Source organism: Dermacentor albipictus, chromosome 8 (genome assembly GCF_038994185.2).
Source record: "Dermacentor albipictus isolate Rhodes 1998 colony chromosome 8, USDA_Dalb.pri_finalv2, whole genome shotgun sequence".
NCBI lineage: Eukaryota > Metazoa > Arthropoda > Arachnida > Ixodida > Ixodidae > Dermacentor > Dermacentor albipictus.
In genome coordinates, this window is record NC_091828.1 from 131,999,662 (window position 1) to 132,021,227 (window position 21,566).

Consider the following 21,566-nt stretch of genomic DNA (forward strand, 5'->3'; position numbering starts at 1 on the left):
GTTGAAAGGGCATTGATGGCCATCTTGAACGAATAACGTCGTGACCGCAGAGGCTTTGCGGTGGATACGCTCTTCAAAACCTACGAAGGGATATAAGAAATGACTGTGCTTTATATATTGACGTTGTATTTGGAGCTATAGTTCTGGGATCGAAGCGGGAGTTATAGTTTTATCATGATTACTTAAAAAATAATACAAAGACAAGTTTCTCAACTTGCATAGCACACCCGCAACGGTGATACAGTGGCTATAGATTTTTTTTGTGTTCTCGTGTTTCTACGTAATCTCGACTTCGACAACTGGCCGCGGTGGCCTCACTTCAATGAAAGCAACAGCGGCGGTTTAATGAGCTTTGCGGGCCCGTCAAACGAACCTACAGAGTTAAAAAAAAGAAACGATCTATCTAGAGCCCTCCTAGAGTCGGGCATAGTGATTGGGCTGCCTTGGGACATAAAAATCAACTTCAATGAATGAATGAATGAATGAATGAATGAATGAATGAATGAATGAATGAATGAATGAATGAATGAATGAATGAATGAATGAATGAATTTAGGTGACTGGTCGTCTTTCCAATGTTAGCTTGCTTAACACCGAGTGGGGCCAGCACTGAGTGAGATGCTTGCGTAGTGTTTCTCTCGTTTCATGCGACAGCGCATCCTTTGCACCGACAAAGTCCCTAATCGGCGCCATTCTGACATATGGTGGCAAACACCATGCTTATGTCACTCATGAAAAGAAGATCTGTTGAAACAGTATTTAGAAGCCCGAGGAAGGGAAAATGGGCACGCAGTTTTTTGTCCGAACCTGGTAGTCATTATTGAGAAATTAGTGGCCACTGCCCCTTTAAAATAAACTAAGAAGAAAGAAGGAAAGGAAGCAAGAAAGAAAGTGCGTAACAAGTTTTGCAAGTATTGTAAAAACAGGTGTATTAAACCGGACGATTTTACCCCAGTAAATTTATTAGAGTGTGTCGCTACTATTGAGAAGCAACGAGTGCACAACTGCCAAGTATTCGGTGGGTTTTTAAAATTAAAAAAAAATTTCTTGGATTCGTTTCTTAGATCTACGAAAGAGGCGAACCGACAGCGTGAAGAAGTTACGCGTATTATGTCCAAAAGCTATTCGCGTTAACGCCTTGATGTGTTTGTTATGTGTTGTGACTTTCTGGAGATCGTCACAACTCCTTCGACCAGCCTGGTTGTGTGTTATAAATAATGGCAACCCTTCCCCCTTTCCTCCCCACTCACTGCAGTGCCACTTTATATCGCCTTGGGTCAATAAATAAATAAATAAATAAATAAATAAATAAATAAATAAATAAATTGTAGCGAAGAAGACTGGCGCGCAATATGGAACGCACTATCATCATCGGCCCGCCGACGAAGAGGGGCTCGCGCTCTCGGTGTCTGACGCTCGACTGTGACGGTCGCGTTCCTGACTGCCCAATCAACCGCATTACAGAATAAATAAATAAATGTCGAGTTGAAAACTACTTTCACTTAAACCGACTGACACGTGAATTTCGACGAATTAGGAGACAAAATGGGCTCAAGGCATCCTGATACCATTGATCTTAAAACAAATTTCCTTAGATTTCTGCATTCACGTTCGAACACAATTTAACGTTTAGAAGCGAGGCAAGCCAGATAAATCGTTCAATGTAGTTTTGATTTTATACCGAGGTCTTTGGGGCGGCTCGGGTGTTCCTAATAGTTTGTATGCTTTAACATTTTGTTGATTATATATGCGATAAACGTTATCCTCAGTACAGTAAGAATATCTTAACAGTACGATAAATATTTTTCAGAGTCATGGGATATTAGTTATGGTAGTATAGAGGTAGCAAAAGAATAGAAGATGTAAATGAAACGTCGTCGCTAGAATTACGGAAATCAGTGAGATGAGGCCTGCTCAATTAAAAACAGGTTAACAGAATTCAGGTTCCTTAGGTAGTTCTCATTAATTCAAGTGTTCGACGAAAATTCGCTTTCTTGGGCAACATGATGATCAAGTAGTTGCAGTCACCGACGAAGTCAAAGTGAAAAACACAAAGACGTTTCCGAGTTCCTTGGTCACCTCCTATACATAAGATTGTGGATGCGACCCAAAAAGAAAGCTTGCACAGGCTCCCTCTGTGTTTTCCACTTTGACTTGGTCAGCTCCCCCAATTTCTTCGGCCATAGTTCCCATTGGTTCTGTGCAATATCATGATTTATATTGCAGTACTCAAATCCCACGCCATTATTTTGCTTAAAGAAAGCCTGTAAAAACATCAAAAGTTGAGGTATTTTAGTCGTATTTACGTAATATGGCGATGGCCGGCACCATGAACGAAGCAAGGGTGGTCATGACGCTGATGTTTCCACCTAGAATAGAGACCGGGAAAAGATTTTGTTACAGCAAGAACATATTATTGGGAAATTTTATTCTTAGTACGGTTACATATACTTCTGTTCCATTATGTTGTCAACTAATGAATAAGTTTACTCTTTATCTTTTACCCTACATTATTAACAAAGTGAGAAGGCGTATCAATAGTCGTCACCAGCAAACGGCGACAGCACCTCCTCTATTCATTTTTATCTCAAGAAAGAAAAAAATAGAACAAGGCTGGGTTGTGTGTTGTGAACGACATTATTAGGCACAGCTAAAATTTAATACCAGTCAAAGCTATTGACTTATACTTGTTTTTGGGCTCCCACTAGAAACTCCGCTAAAACAGAACATTTTCGGTTGTCTGCGACGCTCGAAGAAATTATTGCGTCAATAAATAGCGTATTTTTCTTAAAGGATGAGCTTATTCATAGTATTTTTTCTGTATACTAACGGGTCTTTTACGGTAATTTACGCACTTTTGGTAAATAGTAATGGTATTCGATAAATCGATAAATAATCGATGAATAATTGTAAGGAACGCCCAAAGAAGCGTGCTTTCTTTTGAATTAAGGCCGCCTTCGACCAACCACTCGCCTTGGCAAGTGAAGGCGGCCAAGCTGCCGCCAACGAAGCGCAGCGTGCGAACGGAGCGGCCGCCGCTGTTGCGCAGCGAATTCTTCGCCAAGTGCTGCGTTCTTGCGTGCGAGAGTAAATTCACGTGGTGTGCTGAACGCACGCATGCATGGCGCGCGCGAGGGCCCCTCCTCTCTGCCTCAGTCGGTGCGCGTGCCGTGCTCAACGGGTCCGTCGTCACAATTTTTGTCACCCTCACGCGAGCGACGTGCGTTCCGGGGACAGTTACGGCTTCGTCTTCTTAATGAGCGAGCCAACGAATGGCGCATACTATTTTCGGGGAGTGGCAGACGAGAGAACGGCTGAACGGCGCCTGCGAGCTCTGCGCAATCTGTTATAACATAAACCATCTCTCGCAGCATGTTATGGCTACTTTGTTCGAAGGTGGGTCCCATACGCTTACAACTTCAGGGGAAACTGAAGGACACCTACGCTGGCGGAGAAAGTTTAGAGAGAAAAGTGCTAGAGCAGCGCGATGAAGAAGGTCTCGAGGGCCCCGAGAAGCTGCAATGGCTGGTCCTTTGACCTCATGCGAATTACGGTTTCCAGCTGCTGCAGTATCTCCTACCCAGTGAAGAGTCTTAAATTCACTAATAATAATATAATAATAATAATAATAATAATAATAATAATAATAATAATAATAATAATAATAATAATAATAATAATAATAATAATAATAATAATAATAATAATAATAATTGACAAACATCCAAAAGCAAAACAAAGAAACGGGCCTGTCTAAGTCCACGAGGACTTGTGCAACTAGGCCCGGCGGAGTCGGTACAGCGATGTGGTTACATGCTTACATAAAAAGTGAAAAGGTAGACATTTACATAATAACACGTTTTTTTTCAACTTTGAGAAGAATGTTTGGTTGTATTACCCGTTAACAGACAATGACATAGTAAATAAAGAGAAACACATAAACAACTTAAGTAAAGATCAGGACTAAACTTCAACATTTCATCAATAATTTCCTCAACTGTTTTTTCGAAGCTTCACCATACTTAGTAGTGGAATAGGGTGCCTTAAAACGTTTTTTATTTCTTAACAATCGAGGTGCATCGTATGCCTCTTTGAATTCATCGCTCCAATTATGCTGCATAATAACAGTTCTGGTAAATAAATCTTCCAATGTGCAAAATCCTAATTCCTGAAAAATATTATTGTCGTTAAGTGTAGTACCATAAGCCACATTTCTTAATATATTTTTAGTAGTTTATCAATCCGATTTTTCCAGTGCTCTGTACAAAAGGCGAAGATCGTTATCCCATACCTCAGCACACTGTATGCTAGTGCATGCACTACCATTTTCTTGACTGGTAGAGGTTCTAAACCCTTTATGTTGAAAAGTAAATATGCAACACTACGTAGTTTGCCACACAAAAACGCCATGTGATGTTGCCAAGACATGCCGCTGTTGAACGTTATACCCAGGTATTTGAATGTCTCCACATATTCCATAGCAGTACATTTACATGAAATACAATGTTCATCATGTAGAAATATTGGCAAGTTTATTTTTTGAGTTTTTAATGGACTACGAAAGCACATGATTTTGCTTTTCTTAGCATTGATATAAACACAGTTTTCTTCAAACCATTGCATAGCCTTATGGACTGCATTTTGTAGGGCGCTAATAGCTTCTTCATAATGCATATGACGAGTGCGTAGAACTGTATCATCTGCATATTGATACACAGTGGCTTTTGTAATTATCATCGGAAAGTCGCTCATAAATAAATTGAATAAAAGAGGGGACAACATGGATCCCTGTGGAACACCAGCTGTAATATATTTTCTAGCGCTAACAATTTCTTTACTGCCCATGACCACCTGTGATCTATCCTATAAATAATTGCAAATAATATCAAAAAAGGGTCCCCTGAAACCCAAACGAAACAACGTTTCCAATAAAATATCGTGATTTACAGTTTCGAACGCTTTTCCTAAATCTAAAAACAAAGCACAACTATACAGGTTCTTATCTAGAGCAGAATATAATTCATTGGTGAACTCTTCTAACAGTGTAATAGTACCTCGCTCAGCAACAAATCCAAACTGTCTTGGTGTTAGGATTGAAAAATTTTTTAAGAAGGAATTCATGCAATCAAACAGAAACTTTTCCAGTATTTGAGAGAGTATAGGCAAAACAGAAATAGGTCTATAGTTTTCAACTTCATCTTTTTTTCCTGCTTTATACATTGGATACATTGGCTTAACCATCGCCGTTTTTAATGTCTCCTGAATTGATGCGGTGCTTATAAAACCATTAATCATAAAAAGCAGTATGTCTGCTAATGTATCAAAATTTATTCTTAGTGTGGCCACAGCCAACCCATCTATACGCGGTTGTTTATTAGGTCGGAAACTAAAAATCATTCGCCTCAGATCTTCCTTCGACAACGTGGGCAAAAAAGCAGATGCTTGAACAGTTTGCTTGAGTGAGCAAGTGTGTCTCTGCGACTGCGCAGTGTTAGGAAAACGCATGAAAAAATTATTGAAATTATCTACCACTATATCTGGCTTCTCTGAAAAAGATTCCAAGAAATTCGCAGGTGCCGCAGTACTGCCTCGGAGTGTATCTATTAAAGCCCAAGTTTTTGCAGAATTTTTGTGTGCTTGATTAAATCTGTCTACGAAATACCGCCATTTTGCTGATCTCAAGAGGGCAACGACCCTCTCGCAATCTTATATTCAGTTTTCAAGTCTTGATTTTTCGTCGCAGCCTGCTCCTTTCCCACAACCAGTCTCTGTTGGAAATAGCTCTCATAATGTCGGCTGTGAACCAGGGGTAACTTTTCCTTTGTTTTTTAGTTATTGTGTACATACTAGAAAGCTCAAATTTTTTCAGCTGCTCACAAAATTTTTCATAAACTTTAGCATAATTACAACCCTTAATCATTTCCGCCCAGTCAAACTGTGCGATCAAATGATCAACTGTTTTCCTGTTTAAAATGTGCACATTTATTTGATTACTGTCATGTTTTTCTTCTGATTTGTCCTTTTCGGGCAGGGGTAAAAGTGCCTTAAGGCGACATGCGACAAAATAGGGATCTGCTATCTTTTGCCTTATGATACATGCCTCTAAAGAATAATTCAGTGTTCTTATTGCTATATGGTCTAGACAGGAGGGTGCTAGTCTATTGTGTAAAAGTTCTTCTCTTGTAGGTTGATTTATAGTCACTTGTAAGCCACAGGTTGATAAGATGGAGAGGTAATCCGACACAGTAGTCGAACTGATGTTCAATATATTAATTTTAGGTCACCCGCCGAACAAATCTGATCTACTGCTTTGTGGCCTTCTAAAATTTCTTCAAGTTCACGCAAGAACCGTGTGACACTGTTATTAGGTGGACGATAAATAGCTATCAACAATAATTCTGTGTTCGTAAGCGTAATTTTTACTGTCAAACTTTCGGCGTGGTTTAAAGAAATGTCCGTAACCACAGTGTCATATCTTATCTTAACAAACAATGCTATATCCCCTCCTCGTCGTTTCTGTCGTGACATGAAATGGGTTTTGTAACCTTTTATTTGTAAATGTTAGTGCAGTCTTCTGGTACATTTGTTTCCACTATTATAAATGCATCTACTACATCTGCGACTGATTCCGCTACCTCTCTAAATTCCTCCCAATATTTTCGTAGACTTCTGATATTAATACTAATTACTGTGAAACCGTGTTCACGGCTGGTAGCAAATATATCTTTGAACTCATCGAAATTTGAGACAGAGGAAAAGTTCGTTGCCATGTTGCTTATGAAATTTTAAGAATATCGGCTAGACTCTTAATTCGAATCAGGGGTGCATCTTCATTCTTCTTCACGAAAATACTTCCGCCCTTGGCCCATGCGAATTTGTAGTTCTTTTCTTTTGCTGTAGTTCTAGCACGCCGGAACAGATTTCGGTTCATTGTTGTCAGATTATCATTGATGAAAAGCCTCGGCAGCTGTCCAAGTTGATGCAAGCGTCTTAGCTTGCCCCGCGCATCAAACCACGCATTCCTTGCGGTCACGGAAGAAAAACGTACTAGTACTGTTGGGTTCGCCTTATGTTTGTTTGGTAAGCGTTGCACCGCGTCGATATCAGAGCTACAGAAATCTGATAGCTCCAGTTTGCGGGCTATATTCGAGAAGACTTCTTTTAGGTTTTTCTCGTGTTTGACAGGTAGCCCTTCAATCTCCATATTTACTTTTCTGCCATACTGTTCGCTCTCATTTAGATCCTGTTGCAGCTGCTGCAGCTGTTCCGCCTGTGTTTCCAACAACAACAACAACAACAACAACAACAACAACAACAACAACAACAACAACAACAACAACAACAACAACAACAATAATAAAGGTTCCCTGTTGAAAGTGTACTATTTAGCGACTTTCTTGCATATTGTAGAGAAATAGGGTCGTTTTTCACGTGCATCTGTAAACACTGCCGTTTTGATATTCTCTATATTCTGAAAGTGTAAGCTCCTTCGCTGCTGCTTGTGCTTGCCTTTTCATAAAGGGGCGGGGCCGCCAGTGAAGTTGCCGTGACGCAGCTTTTCCTCCACTGTCTTTGCCGCTGACGTACAATTTTGGAATGTACCATGTTGTAAAATGAACTTCACACTTCAACCTTTGATACAAGGACAATTGCAACAACGACGTCAGAAACGACAGCGCGATGACGACACCGGCGCGTAGATGATTATGTAGGCACCAAGGCTCCGCGACTACAAAACGATTGTCATGGCACGACTCGTAAGATGTAGCCAACCCGCGTTCGCATCCTAGTTGAATACAGAGTTTCTTATAGAATACTCTATCTAGAAGGAACTGTGCGAGTTTCTAACGGGCACTATGCTACCATTGGAATGCCATTACGTGGGCGTGCGAAGCGTGTCACGAAGGTAATTTGTCTTAAAACATAATCATTTACGCGCACATGGTGGGTATGTTTTAATTCTGGCCAGTACCAGATAGAGTCTACGTAGACAGCTAAGAAGACAGTTTCGAGCCCAAGTAATGGAGCGCGCCTGGAATCAGCTGGAATACGTTTTTGCGATGTGACGCGACCTCATGTTTACGAGTTTATAGCTAGGACATGAGCATATCATAGCTGTATTTTAACACCTGTACGAACCTATATGAAAATGCTACCTCTTCTTGTAAGTAGATAATTTTCTCGTCGAGTTTTCAAGCCTTCCGCTCAGTTGCCATCATGTTTGTAGCAAAATAGCATCCGTTTGTAGCCTTCAGTTGTACTCGTTTGTGTCGCGTGGTTGGTGCCGCGCGGGGCACGAGCACGCAGGGACGGACCGAAACGTGCGGCCACTTGCTTGGACGAAAAGGGAATGCCCCTTCTTTATTGGGCCCGAACATATATAGACACACACAGATCACAGGAGGCGCCACACTCTGGTGGCAGCCTAAGAAATGGGGCTGAAATGTGGCGACCTCTACAGTTTGTAACCAGGTATTCTGCATCATTTTAGTTATATGCTTCGGCGCTTCGCAAAACTGTCTTCGCTAATGCCTTTGTGAGAATAGGAACGAGGCTTAAGAGGTCGCTCTCGGCTTAGCCCTTCACCTCGTCGTCTATGAAAAGTATCGGAACATAGACAATGCTTTCTTAGAATGAAATAATCATAAATACTTTATTTGTCAGTAATACGTCTTCTGGTAATGCTTGCTCATATTTAATACAACAAGAATTAGAGGAAACAAAAACAGACGATTGGAACTAAAAGAACCGCAAACCCTATAGTTTTTCTTCCAATTTCAGTGGTCGCCGGATTGTTCACGTTCGATATAATTGTATCTGAACCTAGTAGGAGACCTCATAATGCAACAAAGAATGGTTTTTAGATAATAAAGAAGCATCGGAATTTTACACGCTGTTCATGTAAAAAAAGAAAGAACCGTTGTTATAGACGGAACACTCTTGGCCAGACGCGCATTCATGGTGTCTTGGGTTTCCGAGAAAGATTCAAACCCGAAGCTACTACATCTCATAATTCCCACGCATGTAACAGCACGGCAGTGCCAGTTTTGCATCTAGGTAATTACAGAAAACTGTATGGGCGGGTGCAACTACAAATCACGTTTATAACATTTTCTTAGGCCGCGGAAGCATGATGATGATATTGGCACGTGTACTTGCTTGTTTTTTTCGGGTGACCGGTTTTCGCCATTTAACAAGTCATCGCTTAGTGCAGAGCGCGCCTGCATCTATTGAAGTTTCTCGAAAGTTTTCGGTGGTTCTATGTGCTGTCTGTTATCACCGAAGCTTATGTAATCTGATTGCATGTGCAACGACAATTGTGTAGAACTTTCTCGAAGACAGGCGGGCAACAGCGACTGCTCTGGAACCTTCGATGACTCATCTACAAAAGCCGACGCGCTTCAGATTTTCAGATTTCAGATAAGATTTTCGACGATCGACAACTGTGTTCGCCGCTGTCATTGTTCTTTGAATGTAACTTGCTTTTCAGCTTGAAGGGGTGTACGGTAGCGTGATTAAGACGGGACAAAAGGAGACACACAGGGGCACACAAAGCGCTGTGTGTTCCTCTCTGTGTCTTCTTTTGTCCCGTCGTTTAATCGCGCTACCGTACACCCCTTGAAGATGGATTACCAACAAGCCCACATTGCAACCCTCGGGGTTACCTTTCAGGGCACAGGCCCGCCCAATAAAGAATAAAAAAACAGTAGTTTCGTCATTTACTGTTTCATTGCCTTCTTCACAGTCACTACTACGTGGCATCTGGCGGAAGTGCTCGGTATATTCGGTCATTAACGGTAATTCTGGCCATGCAGGTTCCAGTCGGTGTTATCAGATGTCCCCAGCTGTCTGGATTTGAGGGCCTTCCCATGCAGTCTTAACTTTCTTCAACTGGGCGGCAAGGGGTCCACTCATCATGGAGTAGCTGGCTCCTGTGTCCACTAAGGCGGTGACTGCGTGGCCATCGAAAACCATGTTGAAGTCGATGGTTCTTGCGTTGCAGCAAGCTCTTGGCTTCGGATCAGGGCTGCGCCTTGTTGATGTGTGCCTGAAGCGTGGTGTCATGAGGTCTTTTTTTGTCGACGTATTCTTTGCTTCTAATTAAGCTTCGTCGGAATGGCGGCGTCTCGTTGATATATCGTCGAGAAAGACTTTTCGGCGTCTTAGTCGGTGGCGGAGGATCTTCGTCAGTTCGAAAAACAGCAACCGCAAGTTCATAGGTTGCTGCTTTTAGTTTTCCGGATATGGGCTCGCAGATCAGCCCCGAGCTGGGCCACTGCATGGTAGGCGTTGCGGCTACAAGCAGCGGCCTGGTGACGGCTAACGGGACGGTTGTCGAGGGTTCTACTGAGTGGCGGCGAGGTAGTTGGCGATATCGCAAGGGCGTTCGCCAAGCTGTGGTCGCGGCGCGTTATATAACGGTGAACCCTCGCAGTCGATAATGCTATCCGAAGACCAAGCGATATCGTTAGAGAGCCCTCGTAATCGCCATGCCTTGAGTGTGCTCGAAAATCAGGTCAGCATCCCGGCCTGCTCCAGCATTGTCATTTCCGTCAGCACCAAAACACCTGCAGACGTAGAAGGCGTTATCGAGCCTTACCAACGTCTGCTGCTCGACCGGGAAGTTTGCGTCGCAAGAGGCATCGCTCGACCACACGGAGGAAAAATGAAAGTGTTGCTGACAAACTTCAGCCAGGAGTTCAAGCACATCAACAAGGGCACGACGATCGCATACGTCGAGGAAATTCTGGAAAGCAGCAATGCGTTTGTCCCCTCGGTGTCTGCGGCATCTACCTCGACGACCATAGTTCCCGAATCAGACTTCGACATAAATCCATGTCTCCCCATAAGTAATCAGCGACAGCTCAGAGGTCTTTTCCGACGACACAAAGACTGCTTTTCGACGTCATCGAGGATTCGACAAACACCAGTTGCAAAGCATCTCATAATAACCGTACAGTGCGCTCGACCACTCCGCCAGAGACCGTACCGAGTTTAGACGCGAGAATGTGAAGCTATAAGACAACAAGTCGAGAAAATGCTGCGCGACGACTTTATCTAACCGCGGAAAAGCCCGTGGACATCTCCTGTAGTCTTGGTAAAGAAAAAGGATGGAACTCTACGTTTCTGCGTCGATTATCGTCAATTGAACAAGATTACGAAGACGTATACACCTCCAACGGATAGAAAAATAAATTATGGGGTTTTACGTGCCAAAACTACTGTCTGATTATGAGGCATGCTGTATTGGAGGACTCTGAAAATTTCGACCACCTGGGGTTCTTTAACGTGCACCTAAATCTAAGTACACGGGTGTTTTCGCATTTCGTTCCCATCGAAATGCGGCCGCCGCGGCCAGGATTCGATCCCGCGACCTCGGGCTCAGTATCCACGGATAGACGACGCATTGGACCGGCTCTGCAAGGATAAATACTTCTCGTCCATGGATCTCAAGACTGGCAGCTGGCAAATAGAAGTCGACGAGTTGGATCGCGAAAAGACTGCCTTCATCACGCCAGGCGGCCTATATGAGTTCAAGGTCATCTCATAGAGAAATAAATTCAAAAAGAGTGGACACTCGGCGAAAACTGGCAGCAGGAAATACGTCCTTCTAGTATTAACGCCAACCGCTTGTTGCCGCGAGCATCGAAAAAAAAAGAGAACTTGAAATGACGTTAACAGAAATTCTTTCATTTCTTTAAATTTTTTTCCCGGCAAAAGTAAAAATATCTGCGTATCAAATAAATTAACCTTTGTGGCCTACTTCCATTGCCTAGCGACAGGCGAATTGGTGAATTATGAGCTGTATGCATGCGTCATTCGTCAGGCACACTGCCGAAGCGAGTGAGACCGGCTACGCATCTGAGCTTTGGCCTGTTCGGCGACCCGTCTGCCTGTTTTTCTGTTCTTGGCTTTAGCCTGCTTTGGTGGGCTTTCCGGCGAATTCTTGCGTTAATTCTGAACTTCGACAAGGCACCATTGCACTATTGGGCTACGGCAAGGTGAGAAGTTTTGTTCGACAGTCTGCGATGCATTTCAAGCATTTAACCTAGACTTGTGACACAACGAAAAACAGCTCAGCCGTCGTGGTACTGTTAAGTTGAATTAATGACTCGTTCTGGGAGATGTTTGCGACGCTTTCTATACACCCAACATTATTCCAACTTATTTCGGTAGTTTTTTGGGCATGCTGGTCGCACCGGGCGGTGTCACGCAGTTTCGCGTGCACTGAATCTTACTGGGACTAGTTTTGGCGCTTTCTTTAACCCCCAACATTATTGTAACTAATTTCGTTACTTTTTGGGGTATTTTTCAGGTGCAGTTGCCGCACCTGGCGTTCTGACGCGGTTAGCGAATAGCAGCTCGGCCCTATAGCGCGTATAGTTTCGCGCTTTAATGCACTGACAAGACAAGTTTGTGGCGCTTTCTCTGACGCCCAACATTGTTGAAAATTGGGTAGTTTGTTTGTTTTGTTACTTATGAGGTACCGTCGCCGCGCCGTGCCCTGTGACGCAGTTAGCGAAAAGCAGCTCGGCTGTATGGCGCAGTTTTTTCGCGTGCACTGTATGTTACTGGGACAAGTTCATGACGCTTTCTCTGACTCCCAACATGACTGTAATTCGCTGCATTTTCAGATAATATTGAGGCACACTCACCGCGCCTGTCATGACGCGTCGAAACGCAGCTCGGCCATGGTGACAAAGTTAGTTTGGCCGGCCACGGCGGCCGCATTTCGATGGGGGCGAAATGCGAAAACACCCGTGTACTTAGATTTAGGTGCACGTTAAAGAACCCCAGGTGGTCAAAATTTCCGGAGTCCTCCACTACGGCGTGCCTCATAATCAGAAAGTGGTTTTGGCACGTAAAACCCCAAATATTATTAAAGTTAGTTTGGCGTGTACTGAATTTTATTGCGACAAGTTTGGGACAATTTTTATTACCCCGCAACAACTTGAACCTTCTTTCGATACTCACGCTTACCGAAAACGCTACAAGCAATTGTCAAGAGTAATCACACGGGAGTGTGTTGCTTGCGCCGCAGAACGCACAAAAGATAACGCCAAGGAGCTCAAACACCAGGAACTTGTAAATCGATAGTTATGTCTTCTGAACGAGTGAAGACAGACTTTGAACCCACACATTTGTCTTGACTGGGAGTAGAAGGAATTCTGCGAGCGTCCAGCATGATCTGGTTGAGAGCCTGTGTTGTCGCCACCTCTGTGTATTCGTAGCGTACTATCACGTCGATTACAGCAAAGTTCTTTTTAAAACGTGCAGTAGCCCGTGCATTCGTGCTCTTGAGGTGCAGGAAGTAAGTCCTGGGAAGAGACGATTGCTTGGAAATAGGATGTTTTCGTGGTGTGAGGTATTGTTTAGGATGATGTCGAGTATTTTACGCCGTATATGTAAGAGCGAACTGCTTTTGTTTGTAGTACCGCCAATTCACCACTTTCGCACGGTTCGCCTCTACACGCATTATTCGTGTGTGTTACTACGAAAGTGACACATGCTTGTAATTTACTTTCTTCATCTGACGTCGTCCGGTGGAGCTTCGTACGGTACCTAATGCTGCTTACCTGGTGCCACAACGTTGGATGAATGCACAAAAAGCCCGCCACGAGCATTTATATAGGCTAAAATAAACATTTCCTCATTTCACAAGGCTTCTTGCGTCTTTATGAAATTACACGTGGCACATATTCAATGGAAGCTTGCAAAGATTGTTCGCAATCATTTTTACTTAATGATAAAACGATTTAGCACGAAAACCGCGCGCGGTCGATGCTGTAGAAGCAAAAAAAAAATTGGAGGCTTATCAAGGTTAAGCCCAGTGAATGCTTCGCATCCACTGGGCTTAACCTTAGCGTATCCTTAGCGTTTGGAGGTATCTTGACCGCATACACGCCCGGCGCAAAGACGCTGGCGCCGTTGCGGGCACAGAGACTGACGCGACGGCGGGCGCGCGCCGCTTCATCCCAGGCGTGACGTCACATATCACGTGATGCAGCGATGGTGGCGCCGCCGCCGCGTCGCGCGCGACGGTGCGAACCGAAGCGTGGAGGGCTCTGCCGGGCGACGTCCGACGGCGCGATATGAGGCCCCATCTGCAGCCGGTGTGACGTCATCACGTGACGTCACATCATGTGATCTCACTTGAGGGTCAATGGTGGCCACCGCCGGGAGGCGACCGACGACGCGATATGAGGTCCCATCTGCAACCGGTGTGACGTCATCACGTGACGTCATGTCACGTGACCTACTTGAAGGTCACTTGAAGGTCAATGGTGGCCACCGCCGGGAGTCGACCGACGGCGCAATATGAGGCCCCATCTGCAGCCTGTGTGACGTTATCACGTGACGTCATGTCACGTGACCCCACTTCAGGGTCAATGGTGGCCACCGCCGGGCGTCGCGCGAAGGCCCGAAACGTACGTTAATATGCTTCGCATAAAAAAAGGGCGCGTCGATCAGCGCAGCCGGCGTAGCGCGTAGTAGCTAGAGTTCAAAAGGCGTGCGCCCAAAACCGCCGGCGGCTTGGTGCGCTGCAGTCATTTCGGCCGCTGGGCTCTATGGGAGTGTCCGCTCTTCTTGCATCCTTTCTCTATATTCATGTCATTCGGACTGTGCTTAGCGCCTGCAGCATTCCAGCGCGTGATGGACACGGTGTTAGCAGGGTTGCAGCGGCAGACCTGCCTCATCTACTTAGATGACGGCGTCGTTTTTTCTGCAAGTTTCGTCGAGCACTTGAGACGCCTTGAAACAGTACTGAAGAAAATAAAGATTTGCGGACTCACTTTGAAACTGGAGTATTGTCACTTAGGGTACGAAGAGCTGCTGTTCATGGAACACGTCATAAGCAAGTCTGGAGTAAGCCCCGATCCGCGGAAGACAGCTGCCATCGCAAAGTTACAGCCGCCTGTCGACAAGAAGGCAATGCGTAGATTTCTTGGCATGTGCGCCTACTGACCGCTTTTCACCGTTTAACAAATTTTATCGCTCAGTGAAGGATGCCCCTGCATCTGTTGAAGTTTCTTGAATGTTTTAGATTGCTCTATGTGCTGTCTGTTGTCACCGAAGCTTGTGTAATCTGACTGCATCTGCGACGAGAATTGTGTGCAACTTTCTGGAAGACACGCAGACATGAGCGATAGCTCTGGAACCTTGGATGACTTATGTATAAAAGCGGACAAGCTTGACTGACAGATCAAATTTTCGACGATCGCCGACAGTGTTCGCCGCTAGCGTTGTTCTTTGATTGGGGTCATTAACGGTAATTGTGGCCGTGCAGATTCCAGTCAGTGTTATGAGGGCACCCCAGCTGCCCGAATTCACGGCTTTGCTGCCTTCTTCACCGTCACTAGTACGTGACATTAATATGTACGTACGTGATGTACGTAATACGTACGTACGTGACACTAGTACGTGACCCGAGAGAAAAACTGGATGGACTACACCTAACAGCTGTTACGCGAAAAGGTGACTTTTGCGTGCACAATGCGAGTCAGCGGGCGTCGGCAATTGGCATGATACGCAACAGGGATCAATTCCTATCCCTAAGTGCGCTCAAGTGCACTTCATGAATTTCATTTTAAACGCTGTTTTCTTCTAACGTTTAGCTCTAACACATAACCGGTCAAGGAAGGAAGAGGAAACAGCTTTATTTCATCAAATTGTTTTAGTGAGGGGTGGCTACCAGGCAATGCCTTACAGCCACCTCCTCTGCTCTTTCAATGGTCCGAAGCTGAACCTCCACGCTCGGGTCCCGGAGTATTGCTACCCACGCTTTAGGCGATGGACAACGGTGTAAAACCTACGATTAACTTTGAACCCAATTAAACGTTCTTACCTTGGATTGAAATCTTATTATGGGGGTATTTTTGCAGCTACTTCTTTTCCTCTTAACTGCATCGGTCTCCTTAACTTTCGACCAAGCGCATGCACATCGGCTATAGCAGAAAAAGAAAAAGAATTGAAATACAGGTGAAAGTACAAATGGAATTCTTGTGTACTCACCCGAAGTTTCTTAATTGTGAAGAAGTGCATATGCAGACCAGGAAGATGGTAGAAGACCCTGCGCTTGAAATTGAGAATCAATGCGTAGCATGCTTTGGGACAGGTATGCACGTCTTAGATTTGATGGAAAGTGCATGCTCAACAAATAGCATCCGAAGGGCAGTGCACTTCTATAACTTGCTGTTGCAGTCAGTATTTTCACATCAGGGTTTCTAAAACTGCTCTGTGTTGGAATGAAGTACTTATAATTCTGCTCCGTGCAGGAGGAGGAAAGAGATAAGGAGAAGGCAGGGAGGTTAACCAGAATAACGTCCGGTTTGCTACCCAACACCGGGGGAATGGGAAAGGGGATGCAATGGCTATAAACTGGTTACGTTCCGCAATGAGTCATGTAATAGTATTTACGAAGGGAATGAGTTTTGGCAATGTTTCAGGTAGAAGTAAATTTATGAAAAGCTAGCCTCTCTGCAATTTGCATTACATAAGACTCATTGTTCGTGCTATATTTCGGCAAATGCGTTCCAATAACGTCAATAAAAACATTTAATCAAGAACCATGCTCCGTTCTACAATCGTTCGAGGTACGCATAGCATCGCGAAATATGATCTGCTGACACGGAATGCGCATGAATTTGCAGAATTCATGCTGAGAGGACTTTTGAGAACATCATCGAAATGAAAATCAATCGGCAAACCTGGTTTAGTTGCCATAAAACTATCCACACTGATCTGATCTGATACTGATCCCAACCAACTCGCCCAGCGACAAGTTCTACTCGACTATTAAACTGTCCAATCGTTTATTGAAGGCTTCGCATCCGTAAAGCAGAGAGTCGCTCACCAGTTTCCTCGTTGTCGCGTACGTGTGCCATGCAAATGACGATACATCGCAATGTTCTGCTACTTAAAGCGAGCACGTGGGTTGAAAACAACGGCGAGACGACCTGGCGATGAAATGCCATCAAGTCACGATGTTGCCTCTGGGATGTCGTTCATCGTAGCGACCGCGTGCAGTTGTCCTGACACGACGGCGCAGCCACGATTCGCTCATGACGTACGCGAGGGGGAAACACGACCCTGGCGGAGCCGCAGCTGCGTGTAAGCATTGCGGCTCGTGGCGAGGCTTTGTCCTACTCGCCTCGCATTCTGAGGCACATTTCGCGAGGGAATAGAATCAGGTGCGTGCTTGTCTGTTCTTTGCCTTGCGTTGGGAGCAGTTGACAATGAAGGAGGGGCCCGAGGAAGCAAACAAACAAACTGTCAAGAAAACGTTCGCAGTGCGTTGCCTTGTGTTAACGAACCTATACTATACGTGCGACTAACTTGGCAGTGAGTTACTCCTTCGGAAGCTGGCGTGACAGGGGAGACGCAGTGTCTGCAGCAGCAGCTCAAGGAGTTTGTACGGCCTCTTTCTCGGAATCCGTGACTCCGAATGCTAGGATTGTCCTTTTCAGGAACCGCCTTTCCATATGCGAAGTCGTGAGGGGGTCACAAAGCGTCTGAGAGCTCATTCCGAAATGGCCATCGTGAAACACTTGGCCAGAGCTGACGCGTCTGGCGGATGTTGCCACTAAAGTGCTTCTGAACTGAGGTCGGAGCCAAAAAAGAGGACATTGAGGATGACAATCCCGAGATACAGCTGCACAGCTATTCTCGAGACTTCTGCAGGTGAGCCTTGTACAACGAGCACGAAATATCGCCCTTAAACGGCAATCTCCCCTTTAGTTGAAAAAGAAAAAAAAGCAGAAGTTCATGTGCACGGTTTTTTTTTTCGTTCTTTTATGTTGTGCCTCATCTTGAACGGTCACTCGCTCGGGTGATCAATGATGGGTGAAAAAAAAATGGCTGTGGCTTAGGTAAGGTTAAGCCCAGGATGCGAAGCATACTAGCCTTTATTTTAGTTGTTGAACCACTGTTTAGCCTGGTGAACTGCTGTTGCTTGGCTATATTTGGTTCGGCTAGACGAAGAAACAACTCATGCATTACTTCTTCGCCTTCAAGAGTGGAACGCGACAGCGTTCCCGTCGACCCGCCAAGGGGTGTAAGACAATGGGCTACAGGGCAGCGACTACGCGCCCCGCATTGGACGCGGTGAGCGTCGAGCAAAGCAGCGTTCGGCGCGGCAACGAAATGTGCGCCTGAGCAAGAGACGCACGCCTTAGAAACAGCGCGTTTCTAAGGCAACACCGCATTCACTAGAGGCGCTTTTGTACCGCTTTGAAGCGTTGTACTCGTGGCTCAGTGGTAGCGTCTCCGTCCCACACTCCGGAGACCCTGGTTCGATTCCCACCCAGCCCGTCTTGCAAGAGTTGAGCCAAAGCCACTTCTCCTCTGTCGTGACGTCACGGTGTCACGTGATTTCATGGTCACCGCCGCGCCTGAGGAGCTGGGTTGAGCCCTCGTAATATGCTTCGCATAAAATATCAAACAAAATTGGGGCAACTTCTTTTTATTTATTTTGTACAGTGCTGGTGGAATAGACCAGCGCCTCTTGTAGTTTGTGTAGATAATAAATTGCGGCAGTGTAAAATACTGAATTTTCGCAGCAGAACTTGCAAATGAAAGTAAAAAAAAAGTTACCGATTGTCTTATGATTCTTTCTCAAAATGTGCAATACACTGTCCTAAGCTGCGATATCAATGGAATTTAATGACTTCTCTCCGTGGAAAACCTAGTTCTACCGCATTTTATTGTGTCTTAAGATATGAAACTGACAGAAACGAAATGATGTCAAGACTAATAGAAGTTATTCAGTGGGATTTGTCATGTTTACACGATGCTCAGCATGCAAGAACTCTCTGCAGAAACGTGATATATAAAAACCTAACTATTACATGCCTAGCATACCTGCAACGCCCGCATATAGTCGCTTGAAAAATATACCTCATGTAAAGCATCGCAAAAACAATAAAATTGCTGTACAATAAATACGCTGGTGATGATGGTAGGATTGAACGGCCTTGCGTCAAGCTGGCGTTGACACACGGTAAATTTGGGAGCGTTTTGGAGATCATGCGTATATTTGAAAATTTGTAAAGCTGGCAGACGATGATAAGTTTGTGCAATAATAGCCAACATAGGATACAGATTTCATTTCCAGCACGGGGTTCCAAATGCAGCCTGCATTTTTGTAATCTGCAAGAATGCATTCAGTGCACACAGGTGTGCAACGCTGATGCAATACTGCATTGCTCATTTTCTTATCGGTGTCTGTTGTTATCCGTATGATTCAAGATATCGAAAAAGACTCAGATTATCCATCGCGACATTTACTAAAACGTTGTTCTTCACTGGGCCCTCGGAAAATTATAGGTGAGAGGCCTAGTGTTCCTGGGATGTAGAGTAATTAAATCAAGGCCACCCATAGCTCTAACTATGCGTGGCCTTTCTATAACGCTGTCAGAGCACAAATGAAATCAGCTGCTTGGCGGGTTCTTCTTTTGCATACGAAAGCGTAGTTAACGTCACTACCTGCTTCGTACGCTACAGTTGCCGCTACCCCACAACTGCAGCTTATGCAACCATAGTCTGTGGACAGAGTGGACACGGTGACATGGCCGTGACAATGTCGCCTCAATTACTATTGTTCGTGCAGATTCTGCTTGGGAGCTGCTTCATCGATCACAGATCGGTGGGACGGACCGATGGCGGGCACCGCTTCGTGCATGCACCGCTGGTCTCAGCTTGCTACATCGAACCCAGCCGTCTTCACGGCGCAAGTTCTGTTTTCTGCAAGCCGTGGCTGAATCTGCACACGGACAGATTCACACCATTTACGGGAACCTTGACGTCACCAGGTCCCTACCGGCTTACCAGGCTCTTAGGCTTAAAAGAGGCAGCGCCAGCAACGATTTTCACTTGACATGGTGGCACGGCCGTGACAATGTGGCCTCACGTGCTATTTTGTTCGTGCCGTTTTTTACAGCATTCTGGATTCGTCGGCGCACTGCCTGGACAGCGTGGTGGTCCGGAATGTGTCAACCGATGCAAACCAACTTGCCGATCACCGTGGATGCATACGGGTTCCCCTTCCTGTCTTTCTGCCGAGTGATAATCTAGACTTGTTGGCTGTGCCTGCGCTGTTCTCAATCGTCTATGCTGACTCTCCACCGGGTCAACAAATCGTTGTCAAGGCCAACTTGGTGCCGTCATCAGCATTGGACATAAAAGACCCCCAGCCACAGTGCAGCTTCAGGGCGAGGCAGCAGCACTACAATGCTGATGTGCTGCTTCTTTATCGTGCAGATATGTTACTTAGACAACGTTCATTGTATCCCTTCAGATAACCGTCACTTGCTTCTGTTAACTTGCCCACATACCATTGTATCTTTATTTGTTTCCATTGATACTCGGCTTGTGCACCGTGTGAGTTGCTTGTGCTTAAGTGGAGACGTTGAGCTAAACGTGGGACCGTAAGGGTACTTCTGGCGGAAATTCTGGCACTGGCTCTGGAACACCTGCGCTATTACCGAGTGCAGATGTGGGCGGTTCCGATAGCGACTCGGTATCCACTGACAGCAAAGTTTCCGTTTCTGCCATGTTTTTCAGACTGCTGGCTGTAGAAAATAAAATAGCACAGGACGTTGCTGATTCTCCTGTTAATTCGCGTTGCGAGGCTGTTGAGTTACGTCTTAACGCTCTTGAGTCATCCAGTACTCATCTAGTGTAGCTAAAAAATGGTGGATGAATTAAAAAGTACAGTTGGTTCTCTTGATGAGGTGATTAAGCTCTTGGTTCAGAACGACAACCTAGAAAATAGACGGCGCTGTAATAATTTGATTCTGCACGGAATTCCCGAATCTCCAGATGATAATGGGGCATCAGTCAATGTTGTTATACAAGTTTTCACAGTAACCATTTGCATGGACTGCCCACAAATTGAAAGGTGTCATAGGATCGGTAGACATAAGACAGGCCGCACCCACCTCATTGTTTTGAAACTTCTGGATTTTTGGGAGAAAACTGAAATTCTTAAAAACGCGTCAGAGCTAAAGGGCTCCGGTCAACACATATCTGAGGATTATTCAGAAAACGCACGATCTATCAGAAGAAAGCTTTGAGAGGCGACCAGAACTTACCGCAACAGCGGCTCCTCCGCGCGCTTAGTATACGACCTTTTTGATAAGGTGCGCTATAACTAGGAAGCGCAGACTAATACGATCATGCAGTCTCGTAATCACGATACCAGGGCGTCTCCTTCAGCTACTGTTTCTAATTGTCGATGATGCCTGCGTGACTTCCACGAAAACCTCCGCATTTTAAACGTTAACGGGAAGTTTAGTCAGCAAGTTTCTTGATTTCTTGTCATAAAAGTTGTCTTACTTCTCCCATATCATTGGAGTCATGGAAACGTGGTCTCGTAGTGAAATTTACAATGCCGAAGTATTACTACCAGGCTTTAATGTTACAAGAACTGATCGAACAGAAGGTAGACGTGGCGGCGTTGCCTTATATTCACACTCCGACTTAAAGTTTTCTGTGCTTGATGCTAGTTCTCAAGCTGAGTCGGTTTGGTGTAAAGTTTATTTTGAGTCATTGACTTTTGTTGTTGG

At 44.9% G+C, this 21,566-nt stretch overlaps 1 protein-coding gene and 1 long non-coding RNA gene across 6 annotated transcripts in view; one reads left to right on the forward strand and one right to left on the reverse strand.

Annotated features, from left to right (window-relative positions):
* The window catches only part of LOC139049181 (uncharacterized), a 56,215-nt gene extending 39,155 nt beyond the window's left edge, over positions 1-17,060 (reverse strand). Inside the window, exons 1-3 of one of the 5 annotated variants that reach the window (XM_070524504.1) lie at positions 16,856-17,060; positions 16,015-16,077; positions 2,307-2,369 (exon numbers count right to left, since the gene is read on the reverse strand). In XM_070524504.1, the coding sequence (XP_070380605.1) occupies positions 2,307-2,369; positions 16,015-16,077; positions 16,856-16,902 (173 nt within the window). In that variant the 5' untranslated portion in view covers positions 16,903-17,060. Of the gene's footprint in view, positions 1-2,306; positions 2,370-14,795; positions 14,990-16,014; positions 16,078-16,855 lie in introns of those variants that run through there. The other 4 variants (XM_070524499.1, XM_070524503.1, XM_070524500.1 and 1 more) reach the window with 4 other exon arrangements.
* LOC139049182 (uncharacterized) lies at positions 11,789-20,641 on the forward strand. The gene is made up of 2 exons (XR_011508152.1): positions 11,789-12,002; positions 19,610-20,641. It is a non-coding gene; the product is annotated as an uncharacterized lncRNA (long non-coding RNA).
* Positions 20,642-21,566: the final 925 nt, after the last annotated feature.